We start from the raw sequence: 15,407 nt of genomic DNA, 5'->3' as shown, positions 1-15,407 counted from the left end.
TATTTTTAGCGCAACGCAATCTGACTTTCAATAAAGAATGGCCCTGACTGACAATAACCTATACCTTTCATGAATCACTTACCTCACAAAAATCTTCGTTACTCGAACTACTGCAATACAGCGAGCGCCAATACTGCCAGCTAAATAAAAGATTCTAACTACTAAAGGCACTAACTACTGATAGGCATAGCTAGCAAATGTAAGATTTTGATAGAGAACAAACAATGTATTTACCTTAATAATGTTCAAAAGTCATCATATATATCTATCAATTAATGACAACTATCTTTACAAATTTCCTTTTTCTGGCGGACACACGTCCAGATCGTCCACTTATAGCAACGTCTCAAAACTCTGGCATCTCTCTCTCTCCCATCCACCATTGCTGGCGGGTCACCTCCAACTGGCCAACGCTACGTGCTTTTCACATCCAAGTGTCCAACACTACACAAGCGAATATTCCAACAATGAATCCAACCAGCCACAGACTGCAGACAGCACAGTCATTGATTTTCATACAGAGCGCTACCTGGCGTTACCAACATAAAAACCTAAACAGCCTACTTACACTTTCTACAAGCGTTATATTGCATTTTAAGATTGCCATTTCTAAAACGCGCATTTACGAGTCCACGTTACTTTCGTTTGACATTTGTACCACAGGAGCTGATCGGTACCAGTGGCACACGCCCTGAGTCTCAGTACTGGTAGACAGACAATAAAAGCCCTCCCGCCCCCACTCCCTCTCACATCCTCTAACCCCCGAGTGGGCGCGCGACTTACCCCTATGCCCCTGAGCTAGGCGACCAACAATTTTTTGTCTTTCTCTTTTTACTGAGCAGAGGCAACGGCCTTGTCGCAGTGGATACACCGGTTCCCGTGAGATCACCGCAGTTAAGCGCTGTCGGGCGTGGTCGGCATTTGGACGGGTGACCATCCAGGCCGCCATGCGCTGTTGCCATTTTTCGGGGTGCACTCAGCCTCGTGATACCCGTTGAGCTACTCGACCGAATATTAGAGGCTTCGGTCAAGAATACCATCATAACGACCGGGAGAGCGGTGTGCTGACCCCACGCCCCTCCTATCCACATCCTCCACTGAGGATGACACGGCGGTCGGATGGACCCGGTAGGCCACTCGTGGCCTGGCGACGGAGTGCTTTTTTATACTGAGCAGGAAAACTATACTCTCAAGAAGCTCTCACCGTTGGCTGACGTTTTTGGATTCAGCTGTTACTTGCTAAGTGTACAGGGTATTACAAAAAGGTACGGCCAAACTTTCAGGAAACATTCCTCACACACAAAGAAAGAAAATGTGTTATGTGGACATGTGTCCGGAAACGCTTACTTTCCACGTTAGAGCTCATTTTATTACTTCTCTTCAAATCACATTAATCATGGAATGGAAACACACGGCAACAGAACGTACCAGCGTGACTTCAAACACTTTGTTACAGGAAATGTTCAAAATGTCCTCCGTTAGCGAGGATACATGCATCCACCCTCCGTCGCATGGAATCCCTGATGCGCTGATGTAGCCCTGGAGAATGGCGTATTGTATCAAAGCCGTCCACAATACGAGCACGAAGAGTCTCTACATTTGGTACCGCGGTTGCGTAGACAAGAGCTCTCAAATGCCCCCATAAATGAAAGTCAAGAGGGTTGAGGTCAGGAGAGCGTGGAGGTCATGGAATTGGTCCGCCTCTACCAATCCATCGGTCACCGAATCTGTTGTTGAGAAGCGTACGAACACTTCGACTGAAATGTGCAGGAGCTCCATCGTGCATGAACCACATGTTGTGTCGTACTTGTAAAGGCACATGTTCTAGCAGCACAGGTAGAGTATCCCGTGTGAAATCATGATAACGTGCTCCTTTGAGCGTAGGTGGAAGAACATGGGGCCCAATCAAGACATCACCAACAATGCCTGCCCCAACGTTCACAGAAAATCTGTGTTGATGACGTGATTGCACAATTGCGTGCGGATTCTCGTCTGCCCACACATGTTGATTGTGAAAATTTACAATTTGATCACGTTGGAATGAAGCCTCATCTGTAAACATTTGCACTGAAATGAGGATTGACACATTGTTGGATGAACCATTCGCAGAAGTGTACCTGTGGAGGCCAATCAGCTGCTGATAGTGCCTGCACACGCTGTACATGGTACGGAAACAACTGTTCTCCCGTAGCAGTCTCCATACAGTGACGTGGTCAACGTTACCTTGTACAGCAGCAACTTCTCTGACGCTGACATTATCGTCAACTGCACGAAGAATTGCCTCGTCCATTGCAGGTGTCCTCGTCGTTCTAGGTCTTCCCCAGTCGCGAGTCATAGGCTGGAATGTTCCGTGCTCCCTAAGACTCCGATCAATTGCTTCGAACGTCTTCCTGTCGGGACACCTTCGTTCTGGAAATCTGTCTCGATACAAAAATACCGCGCCACGGCTATTGCCCCGTGCTAATCCATACATCAAATGGGAATCTGCCAACTCCGCATTTGTAAACATTGCACTGACTGCAAAACCACGTTCGTGATGAACACTATCCTGTTGATGCTACGTACTGATGCGCTTGATGCTAGTACTGTAGAGCAATGAGTCACATGTCAACACAAGCACAGAAGTCAACATTACCTTCCTTCAATTGGGCCAACTGGCGGTGAATCGAGGAAGTACAATACATACTGACGAAACTAAAATGAGCTCTAACATGGAAATTAAGCGTTTCCGAACACATGTCCACATAACATCTTTTCTTTATTTGTGTGTGAGGAATGTTTCCTGAAAGTTTGGCCGTACCTTTTTGTAACACCCTGTATATTATTACAAAATACGGCTGAAAAGCACGGGCCGCAGTTTGACGATCAGTGGCCTCGTGAATACGCGCCTTTACGGAAGCTGGCAACCGAGTGCAATCGCCGGTAGTGGCTTCGCGTCAAGCGTAGCTAAATGGCTCGTAACAGATGATTATCTCCGGTTGCGTCCGATTAAGCGCCTGCGCAGCCAGCCGATAGCGCGGAGAAGCGCGTAGCGACTTCCTGCTACTGGTGGCAGGGGGGAGGGGCGGGGAGGGGGGGCCGTGTTGTGTGGCGGCAGTCGCGTGGCGTGCCGGAGTGAGAGTGGCGGCGGCGTGAAAGTGAAGCTGCCGCGGCGCGCGGAGAGAGCCGGGGCGCCAGTGTCTGCGATGCGGCCGCGGCGCTGGCAGCTGTGCGCCGCGCTGGGCTGCGCCGGCTGGCTGTCGCTGGCGCTGCTCGCGCTGCTGCCCGCCGGGCCGGACGCGCGCGCCCCCCGCCAGCCGCAGCAGCCTCCGGACGCTGAGCCGGCACCGGGCAGCACCTCCCCACTGGCGCCCGCCGCAGACCCGCGGGTCCTGGCGTCCAGCCCCGCGGCGCGCTCGGCCACCAAGTCTCTGGCGGAGGTGGCGGCCATGCCGCCCTCGGCGCACGTGCTGCTCTTCAACCGCGTGCCCAAGGCTGGCGGCGAGATGCTGGTGCTGCTGCTGCAGTGGCTGCAGGGCCGCAACGGCTTCCGTCACGTGCGCCTCGGCCCCGGGCCGCGCAGGATGACCCGCTCACAGCAGGTAAGCGGAGACAGGGGAGGCAAGACTATAACACAAGTTGTCCCAGCTGCAACGGCCAGAAATATGCTACTGTTATGCCCGTACACCCACCTGACGATGCAGAATAAAGCTTCGAAACGCATCTTGGAAAAACATAAACAGTGACTGGTAACAGTAAACTTAGTGTTTCTTTTGTGTTAGCAGAAGAGCCAACACCGTGTTACCAATGGAGGCCGAAATGCACGCGTTTTAGCTCACGCAGGCTGGCGTGAGGAGGGAAGAACTATACTGACGTGAGGTCTGGAACATGACCAGGAATTAGAATTCAGAAAGCGGACGTAATTAGTTTGATACTTAACTTTAATCCATTAATGATGAAAGTCGCTCTTGACGGTACATGATTCACAATATTATCTGTTCAGAATACATTCATAGTAACTGAATATGGCGCCTTGCTAGGTCGTAGCAAATGACGTGGCTGAAGGCTATGCTAAACTGTCGTCTCTGCAAATGAGAGCGTATGTAGGCAGTGAACCATCGCTAGCAAAGTCGGCTGTACAACTGGGGCGAATGTTAGGGAGTCTCTCTCAACTAGACCTGCCGTGTGGCGGCGCTCGGTCTGCAATCACTGATAGTGGCGACACGCGGGTCAGACGTATACTGACGGACCGCGGCCGATTTAAAGGCTACCACCTAGCAAGTGTGGTGTCTGGCGGTGACACCACAGTTTCATTGAACAACTCGTTAATGCATGGTGTCCTAGGAGGAACGGACGGAACGATCATGCGAAGTAAAAACTGCCGGCCGGAGTGGCCGAGCGGTTCTACGCGCCTCAGTCTGGAACCGCGTGACCGCTACGGTCGCAAGTTCGAATCCTGCCTCGGGCTTGGATGTGTGTTATGTCCTTAGGTTAGTTAGGTTTAAGTAGTTCTAAGTTCTAGGGTACTGATGACCTCAGCTGTTAAGTCCCATAGTGCTCAGAGCCATTTGAACCATTTGAAGCAAAAACTTACAGTACACGTGGGCTGTAAAATGCATATCTTAAGAGATGTGAGCACTTCATCCTAATACCGTGGGTTTGGGATTCTCTCCACTCGGGGACTGGGTGTTTGTGCTGACCTCATCATTTCATCATCATTTGGGAAATGACAAAGACTGCAGATGGAAAGATTGGAAACTTTTACGGGTTTTGATGACCACAATCGTGAGCGCCCCACAAACCTCCACCACCATCATCATCCTAATACTGTGAAAAAAATTCCTTCTACTGCAAGCTCTTTGCTTTCCATATTTTTGGAGAGGTAGTACGGACCAAAACAAGAAAAAATATCGAATAAACATGAGCCCTAAAATGGATACCTTAAGAACAACGAGCACTTGTTCAGTAAGAGAGATTTGTTTCACACTAGCGAAAATGAACAAGTGCATACAGCTCTCAAGTTTGCCGTTTAGAGTCGATGTTTGCTACACTTTTTTGCTTCCAATGATCGTCCCTGTCATATTCCTTAATACTGACCATTCATCCTCGGACAACTTGTGTAAATCAGTTAGCCAATGAAACAAAAAGTGCACTGTTACCGGGCATTGTTTATCTGTTCCCACAACGGATGTCTAAGCTTTAAATCTCCATCATTAGGAGGATTTATGTGCATTAACGTGACATGTATATGTTCTGTTACGACACTGGAGTAACCTGTGACAGTGTCTCCAATGGCGCGCGGGATTAGCCGAGCGGTCATGCCGGCAAAGGTAGCTCAGCGTGTTCGGTCAGAGGGCTGCGTGCTTTCTGTAATAAAAAAAAAAACTGAGTCAAAGAATAAACGATGAGCTTGAACGGATGTGTTGTGACCAGACGCAACGAACAATATCGAACAAAATGAATTAAAAAAAAATAAAAAAGCGGTCTAAGGCGCTGCAGTCATAGACTGTGCGGCTGGTCCCGGCGGAGGTTCGAGTCCTCCCTCGGGCATGGGTGTGTGTGTTTGTCCTTAGGAATTTAGGTTAAGCAGTGTGTCAACGTAGGGACTGATGACCTTAGCAGTTAAGTCCCATAAGATTTCACACACATTTTTTTTGTCTCCAGTGCTCCAGTGCTTGTTACTCTGTCAAGACATATCACAAACACCTTCGACTTTGTGACAACCAAGGTTGTAGCGCAACACATTCTTTAGATACCATATTAAACCACGTAATCCACCTGAACGAACAGCGTTGTGGGAATAAACAAACAGTGATTGGTAACAATAAACTTCTTCTTTCATTGGATAAACAATAAAAGTCGCATTATGGTAAAGGCTTACCAAATATCTTTAAAAATAAATGAGTTGGGCAGTTTGCACACTTGCCATGCCACAGGAAAACAATTTTATATGTCACACAAAAATGTGTCACGTCCGGAGAAATGATCGTTATCTACGACGTGTGATAATTCTAGGATGAATAAAAGGCCTGTACTCTACATTCTAGACGAGGGAGAGGGAAAGGGCAACAAGTCTCTCCTCTGCTTCCACTTGCAGACTCCTGTGCTCTTCTGCTGTACACTCTCTTTCCCACAGCCTCCTTTACCTCTACCAATATTGTCCTTCTTGTGTTAAGTAAAACGCTCAATGTAACATAAATGATTTCCCATCCATTGCAATGAATCTTAAGGATTCCTGACAATGAAATGGACAGTTACAGCATTGAACATATCTTTATTTTGTTTATTTATTGCAATATGGAAACGTGCTCTCTTGTGTCTCCAACGCAGGTCGTACAATACATTCGCAACATCGAAAATTCTCTATATAATGGTTTTTTTTTTAATTCTGTACTCTATCACTGCAATAATAAACATATTAATTTATACAACATAACTTTACAATGGCTATGTGCAAATCAAACTTCTGGTACCATTAGCTCTGTATGACATCTAATTTCTCTAACTTTCTCGTTCTGATCGTTTCACGACACGTGTGTGGAAGTAATGCGTTGCCCGACCGTTCCGGGAATGTTAGCGCTCAAAATTTCAGCAGTAAGCCTGTCCGTGATGCACAACGTTACTCTTGCAGCGTCTGCCACTGGAGTTTGCTGAGCATCTCGCTGACGCTCTCTCGAGCCGTGTGATCCATTTCGTGACGAAACGCGCCGGGTATCGTTCGGCCATTTGTATTTGTTCTATTAATGAATTACATGGACTCAATGATTTACATTTCCTCAAGATTCTCCCAATGAATCTCACTCAGTCTGGTATATAATTTTGTTTTGTGTGGTTGTTGAATTTCAGATAGCTGCGGATGATTACCCCTACGCATTTTACAGTAGTTACTGTTAATAGTGATTTGTCGCCTATAGTGTAATAGAATAGTGGTGGATCTCTTCGCCTATTTACGTTAAATTTATTTACGTCCAATGTCAACTGCCATTTCTTACACTAATCGTCGATCCCGAGCAGGTCTTCCTACATTTCATTACAGCCTACCTACAGACAACAGCAATCCTCCGCGAATAGCCTCACAGAGCCTCTAACGTTATCCTCTAGTCCATTAAGAAATTTAAATAGTTGCGGCTTTGTAACATTCCTGTGAGGTACTCACGAAAATATCTTTCCATTTGTCGATTTTGTTCCGTTACGAGCAACATGTTGAGTTCTACCAGCAAGAAGGTCGTGCATCCATTCGCAAACCCGATCCGATACTCGGTGAGTACATATTTTATTCTCTAAACGACAGCGTGGAATTGTTTGGAGCACCTTCCAGAAATCAAAGGCCGGTCGGACTGGCCAAGCGGTTCTAGGCGCTACAGTCTGGAACCGCGCGACCGCTACAGTCGCAGGTTCGAATCCCGCCTCGGGCATGGATGTGTGTGATGTCCTTAGGTTAATTAGGTTTAAGTAGTTCTAAGTTCTAGGGGACTGATGACCTCAGCAGTTAAGTCCCATAGTGCTCAGAGCCATTTGAACCAATTTGAAGAAATCAAGGAACACGACGGTAACCTCAGCGCCTTTGTCTACGGCGCTCTGGATCTCATCCTCTATTAGAGTGAAGTGAATTTCGCAAGATTTCTGTTTACGGAATTCGTGTTTATTTTTCTACAGGAGATTTTTGTTCCCCAATAACGTCGTAATGCGTGTCCCTAAAACAGGCTTCAAAATTTTACAACACATTGAGTTCAGGACGATAATTACTTCCATATGTCCGACAGCCTTTCTTGAAAACGGGAATGACCTGCGCTTTTTGTAAATCGCTAGTTAGCCTTCATTGCTCCAATGTCCTAAAATAAACTACTCCTGGAAAGAAAGCAAGTTCTTTCGCATAATCTCTGTACAACAAAACAGGTATCTCATCCACTCGATTTGCCCTTCCACTGTTGAGCAGTTTTAGCTGATTTTCTATTCCCCGATCGCATATCTCAATATTTGCCACTTCGGCATTCGTGCTTGATTGAATAGAGGAATCGTATATGGTCTACCGCACAGAAACAATTTCGGCAGATAGAATTCAGTTTTTCGCCCATCTCTCTATCATCTTTTGTTGAATAGGTGTATTCAATCCACATACTGACTTTACGTAAGACCTAAATTTATTATGATTTTTAGTACTATCGTTTGGCAAAATCTGACTTTGAAATTCTTTGAACACTTCTTTGTCGCTCTCCTAACTGTCACTTTTTCCGCACTCAGCTCCTGTTTGTCTACTAAGCTTTCACTTCGCTTAAATCGGAGACGAAATTCTGCTTTCGCGGCTACTGAAGAAAGAAGCGGAGGGAGGGGGGGGGGGGGGGGGGGACCGTCTTCAACCTTCCTCGGCACAGTTCGCGAAGGCATATTGTACAATGCTTTTGAATTTTATCCGTTTGTGCTCCGTGTCTTCGTCATCATAATACTCAGTTCATAACATAACACAATATACTCCTATTTATTCATAGGGGCATTTGAAGAAGTCGTGTTGCGTATGTTTCTTTCGAATGGATGAAGTTCTTGTGTTGGTTGATTCATCCTCAGCTGTCATTCGTCCAAAGTAGGTGAAGGTCTATAAGGTGAAAAGACAATTATCGCAAAACTTTTTGTAATTAAAAAAAATGACGCCAGATTTTCTCCAAGGGAATTACGTCAATTTTTGAAACATCAAAAACAACTTGCGACTGCGTGTCTTTTTTGAGTCCAGTGAAGTAGTTGTACCAGCCACTGATGAGTATTCCGATGACCTTCTTGAATTGCTCATGAACGATGGAAAACTTTCGACAAATTGCTTTGACGCAAAAGTAAGCTACATCGAAAATACGCTGTTTCTTGACCTCAGAAAAAAAATTAAAAAGTGTGTTTTACTACTACGTCGACAATTTCCTCCTTGGTCAAGTGCATCTTCACACTAATGAAGGTTGCCTATAATTGTGGAGGAACGTACCAACATCTTACAACATGGCGCAATTGTTCACGCACACGAGCTGCAACACTGTCCTATTTCTACAGCATTCTAACGTGTAACGTAGATGACTGAAACCTATATTACTAATTTGTGTTTGAAATAACGCGTGTATATGACATTTAATATTGGAAATTGCGTTTGCAACGTGTCACACTCCGCGCCAATGCTGTAAGTAATCACTGGGTGTGTCAGCTGCGAGACGCCGCCTTCAGCCGGCAGATGTGTACTGGGCGCGCCAGTGCTGTGACAGCCAAATGGCAGAACTACGGTTTAGTTATTCCGTTTATCCATTTGTTAACAAAGCAGTGTGTGGCACAAAGCTGAACTTGTCAGTATTTGAAAAGCGACCAGCTGGTGCGAAACGCCTCTGTAAAATCGTTCGTGTATGGTTCTGGTATCTAGCTTAAAACTGGAATCGCGTATTTGCACATTCTCACCACGTTCTGCGGTACAGTCTTCTAGCAAGAAATAAAGCCTAAGGTTGTTCACAAAAAGATTTCCTTAGGTGTGGGGAAGATATTCTGTTGCGTGCAGTGTCTTTGGTATAGCAACAATTCTGTACTAGTTATTTTCTTAAAATGGAAAGGCTATAACATTTCAGCAAGTTCAGGCGCAAAGATTTGTAAGAAGTGATGTGGGATTCATTTATCACTGACGAAATGATTTCTTATCTTTATGTGCAGAATATTCTTTCGTTTTGGAGTGGCTATGTAGAGGACACAGAAGGTAGCACTAATTTGATACCGCATTTTCTTTTAAAACAGGAAATATTTACAGGGACATTCTCAGGAATGTTAGCATTTGTCACGGTGGGACAAAGCAATAGCAAGTGGTTAGAAATTAAAAATGTACCCACTTCAGCAATTGAGACTCTCTATATTATAATACTATTCTCAGCATGCATGGACATAAATATCCTAACAAGACATATCCATGGCATACAAAAAGTGCGATCCATGCGATATTAAAAATATTCAATTTTATTGGTGTTGCCACCTTAGTGGCCACACTAGCGACATTTGTATGTTTGAACACGACTGGACACCTTCTTTTCTGCCCTCAAAGTTACGATTTTTTCACTGGAAGCCCGCTGAATTTACTGCGTCTAAATCCTTTTCTGATTGTTTCCATAATGGATGACTGAAGATTCTCATGAAGTGTCTGTACCGTGTTGACTTTTAGGAGTTATATCGTTTCAATCAAATAGTGCCAAAGGCAGCCTTTGTCTGTCATTTTAGGTACACTGCATACAGTTTCTAAAATCCATTTGTTACTAACTTCTCAACAGTTTTCTTAACTATATCAACTGACTGTAATTTTGCTATTATTCTTTAAACCTATACTAATCACCTACAGCCAATGCACCCACAGTGGAGTGGCCGAGCGGTTCTAGGCGCTACAGCCTGGTACCGCGCTACCGCTACGGTTGCAGGTTCGAATCCTGCCTCGGGCATGGGTGTGTGTGATGTCCTTAGGTTAGTTAGGTTTAAGTAGTTCTAAGTTCTAGGGGACTGATGACCTCAGACGTTAAGTCCCATAGTGCTCAGAGCCATTTTGAAACCACAGTAATGATAATAATAATATCGTTGTGGTATAAAATGCTGCAAGAAACCAGAAATGATCTTAAAGAGATGAGAATAGTAAACCACTAAATTCTAGACAGAAATGCGTTCGGGGTTTAGAGTCCATTTCCAGAAGAAACGAAAATGAAGACTTGTTTTTATTATAAGTGAGATAAGAATTCTGTTCATTAACATGTACCCTGTTGATTTCCAAAGAAAATTTTACGGCCCGACTAGAGATCTGCTCTAGGAAAGCATGACTAATTGCTATGTCACTGTAATACCGAGAGGGTGACGGGAAGATGATAGCAATATATCACTGTTTCCATAGATACAGGTAAACGACTGAAGCAACAAGGTAAGCGAAATACATCAGTCCACTGTGTCTTCACTATACTTTCAATATATATTCGGGTGGTATAAAAATTTGAATGAATACTTTAATAGCAGCTTTCGCCACAATACCAATTAAGACGTTTTTAATATGACGGCAGAGGTTTGATTGTAAACCGACAGAGGTTGGCCACCGAGGTCGGTTATTCTTTATCAAAATACATCGACAAACATCTGCAGTAGAGATAGCTGTTGCGTTAGAGGCGCCACGGCTATTGGAATAGTCCGACGTGAGAAGTGTCACGCCATCGGGATGTCATCACATGATAACTCAGTGCAGGACTTACAGAGCATGTGATCGCAGCCAAAAACCTAGGCTCCAGATATATCGAACACTCCATTTTCAGCGTCGAGCGCGGATCGAGTTTACCACGTAATACCCTGTTAGGGCGTACCGCGAGAACGTCAATTTGGGGAAAACAGACATTGCTATTAGCCTAATGGCGCGGGAAACAGTGTCGATGACATTGCGGATAATCATACGTTGTTCCCACAAATGTATCTGACTTCCCGAAATGGTGGTCTGTTGTGGACGTCATACAGGGTTAGCAACATTGTACATGAGCCGGAACGACATTATCTCTCAATTCGTGCAATTAACTACAATTCAGTAAGGTTACTGTCGTTCTGCTGAAGACTGTATGGTTCTCCCGAAGAACTGCTCAACATGTTGGATTTATTCCTCAGCCATGTATCGAAGGTCTACAGCAGGTGTACAGTCTCTTCACTCTGCTTTCAGGCAGCAATGGCGTACAGATTCACGCCTAGACCGCCGCTTACGATGAACAACTATTCCTGAACGTATGGCGTCGGCAACACAGATTCGGAGCAATGTTGCACCCATTGTCAGATGAAACCATCAGTAACCATCTGCTAACAGATGAGCTGCTACCAAGGGAGTTCCTTTTCTCAAGTTTCGCCTCTCAGTGGTAATTGACACTTCATCAGGTCTATTATGTTATAGTTCCCACAAGGCCAAGGAGATGTGCTTTTACAGCAGCAAAATAGAATTCAGCACGCATTTCACACGGTCTTGGTTCGTCCTGACAAAGAGCTTAATAATTCTGGGGGAATATGATACGTACACCAGTAACAATCAGAATGGTGTTCAATGTATATGCAAGTACAACACCTTGCAAATCAGTTCGTAGTGGTCTAGTTTAGTAAGCAAGGTAAAGGTCTGCCTTCAAATTATTTAGGGAACTCACGGAAAATCTAAGTTAGTTTGGTCAGACAGGAATTTGAGCCATCTGAACCTCATAAGGCTTCTGGGAGACTTGCTGAAATACTAATGCAAGCTCCATCTTCTGTTCTTTGCTAACTATGATGTATCAAGTAGGTATGTGTATCGAGTGGACGACTGCGATGAATTATCCCTCATTGTACTGTTGGGCTGTTAACAAGGACTAACGAGTAAAAGGATATCAAAGAGTGAAACTCAGAGCTGTCAAACATAAATATCCATTCCTCTCAATTAGCACCAAAGAGCTGCTGAAAAATAGTCCCCTTCCGACACATGAATCAAGATAAACTGCTTCGCCGTAATTCGACCGCCTGATAGTCAGACGCTGTACGTCACTTAAAACTTCCGGTGTGACAGGCCGTTCTCGATGCATAACACTTTCGCCGGCCGGTGTGGCCGAGCGGTTCTAGGCGCTACAGTCTGGAGCCGCGCGACCGCTACGGTCGCAGGTTCGAATCCTGCCTCGGGCATGGATGTGTGTGATGTCCTTAGGTTAGTTAGGTTTAAGTAGTTCTAAGTTATAGGGGACTGATGACCTCAGAAGTTAAGTCCCATAGTGCTCAGAGCCATTTGATCCATAACACTTTCCTCTAACGTTTCATCTCCGACTGCGGGAAACACCTGCAACCAGAACTCGATGGAGCGCCGAATATATAGGCAGTGTTGAGGACACCACAATCTATCACATAACGTCGACTACGAGATTATCTTTCGTAATGCCAACATTCTCGATTGAAAGTAATCGATTGTTATTCTTACATTGCAACGTTGACATCCAAATTTTATCTATTTTAACACCTTCTCCTGTCCTGTTAAAATCATTACATTGTTTATAATTCTCAATAGTCCCCTATACATGCACGCATGATAATGCGATGCTTTTGATATAACCCTCCTCTCCCTTAACTTTATTTCATGATTACCCTCTTAGTAAACATGTTCCGCTACAACCGATTCATCAGACATCCCAGGCGGCAATTCTTCTTGCGTTCATCCACACAGGTGGTAACTCTTCTTTTCGTGGTACCAATGTAAACCAATCTATTTTATACACATTGATCAGCCAGAACATTATGACCACCGACCTACTATCGATACAGACCGTGTAAGTAGGCTGTTTTGGTTTTTATGTTGGTAACGCCACATAGCGCTCTATATGAAAATCACTGACTGTGTTGTGTCCGGTTGGCATTGTTGGAATATTCGCTATTGGGCAGTTGGATGTGAACAGCGCGTAGCGTTGTGCAGTTGGAGGTGAGCCGCCAGCAGTGGTGTATGTGGGGGAGAGAGATGGCAGAGTTTTGAAAGCGGACGATCTGGACGTGTGTCCGCCAGAAAAAGAAAATTTGTAAATATGGTTGTCATGAATTGATAGATATATGATGACTTTTGAACATTATTGAGGTAAATACGTTGTTTGTTCTCTATCAAAATCTTTCACTTGCTAAGTATGCCTATCAGTAGTTAGTGCCTTCAGTAGTTAGAATCATTTATTTATCTGGCAGTATTGGCGCTCGCTGTATTGCAGTAGTTCGAGTAACGAAGATTTTTGTGGGGTAAGTGCTTCATGAAAGGTGTAGGTTATTGTTAGTCATGGCCATTCTTTTGTAGGGATTATTGCGCTAAAAATATTGTGTGTCAGTTTATTGATAATCAGAATAAGTAAAGAGAGAAATGTCTGAGCACGTTCAGTTGTGCTCAGCTGTTTGAAAATCAAATAACATAAGAGGTTACCAGCACAGTAATTTATAATTTTCGAAAGGGGACGTTTCAACCGCTCCAGGCGATAGCAGCGTCATCCGGCGAGGAATGACTGCTGGTCAGACACACGCACGGTGCGTGTAGTACCAGTGAGCGTGTTGTCCATGTGTAGAATGGGGAAGGCGCGCGATCTATCTGAGTTTGACCGAGGGCTGATAATGACGGCCCGGAGGCTCGGCACGATCATTTCGGAAACTGCGTGACGTGTCGAGTGTTCGAGCAGTGCTGTGGTGAGTGTCTTCAACACAAGGCGAAACCAAGATGAAATCACATCCAAACGTCGGGGAGGGGGCGGGGGGGGGGGGGGGGGGGGTTGGGCGACAACCCCGCACATTAGATGTTGGACCTCGTCGCTGGGCAGAGTGGTAAAATATGATAGGCGGCGAACTATGGCGGAAGTGACATCAAACTTCAATGCTGGGCAGAGTACAAGTGTGTCTGAACACACAGAGCACCGGAAACACCTACCGACGGGTCTCCGCTGCCGAAGACCCACGCATGTGCTAATGTTAGCACCACGACGTCGGCAACTATAACTGAAGTAGGCACGCGAACATCGGCACTGGACGTTAGCGCAGTGACACAGCGTCGCATGGTCTGATGAATCGCGATACCTTCCTCATCATGCCGATGGGAGGGCGAGAATCCGTCGTCTTCCAGGCAGACAGCTCCTTGACACTTGTACTGTGGGACGGAGACAAGCTGTTGGCGGCTCCTTATGATCTGGAGAACATTCATGTGGGCATATATTGGTTCAGTGGAGCTCATACAAGTCAGCGTGACGGCCAAGGAGTGTCACGCACTGGTTGCAGACAACATACACCCCTTCATGCCTATCGTGCTTCCCGATGGCAGTGGCATTTTTCAACAAGTTAATGCGGCATGTCACAAGGCCAGGAGTGCTATTGAGTGGTTCGAGGAACACAGTGGCGAGTTCCAGTTGATGTTCTGGATCCCCAACTCGCCCGATATGAACCAGATCGATCACAACTGGGACGTGTTTGAACGTGGCGTCTGCGCTCATCACACCGTCCCCGGAATTTACAGGAACTAGGTGACTTGTGTGAGCAGATGTGGTGCCAACTCCCTCCAGCGACCTACCAAGGCCCCATTGCTTCCATGCCACAACGTGTCGACGCTGTTATCCGTGCCAAAAGTGGACACACTGGCTATTAGGTAGGTGGTCATAATGTTCTGGCTGGTTAGTGTACACACGGTGTAGCCAAAGAATGTTGTTTATCTTTCGCTGATCTTAAACATTCTTTTACGCTGCTGGTGGGTGTGAAGATCGTTTCAGCAACATACTTGCTCCACATTTCTCAATACGATCTGTAATCTTACTAATGAACGGGAATCTGTAATCTTACTAATGAACGGAAAGAAGCCTTTCCCCTTGGGCGACCGTTGTTCTTCGTTGATCCTGATTCTCTCCCTAGGTCGAAGTGCTCGACCTGTCTCCTTCTTAGAATAACCATTCTTCTTT

General features: G+C 45.5%; 1 protein-coding gene across 1 annotated transcript in view; it reads left to right on the top strand.

The window, feature by feature from the left end:
- Positions 1-3,185: 3,185 nt before the first annotated feature.
- The window catches only part of LOC124739843 (uronyl 2-sulfotransferase-like), a 170,155-nt gene continuing 157,933 nt past the window's right edge, over positions 3,186-15,407 (top strand). The window contains exon 1 of the mRNA XM_047248618.1: positions 3,186-3,581. Within this exon, the coding sequence (XP_047104574.1) occupies positions 3,186-3,581 (396 nt within the window). The remainder of the gene's footprint in view (positions 3,582-15,407) is intronic.

The sequence above is a fragment of the Schistocerca piceifrons genome, chromosome 1 (assembly GCF_021461385.2).
Source record: "Schistocerca piceifrons isolate TAMUIC-IGC-003096 chromosome 1, iqSchPice1.1, whole genome shotgun sequence".
NCBI lineage: Eukaryota > Metazoa > Arthropoda > Insecta > Orthoptera > Acrididae > Schistocerca > Schistocerca piceifrons.
This window is presented reverse-complemented; position numbering and strand designations above follow the sequence as displayed.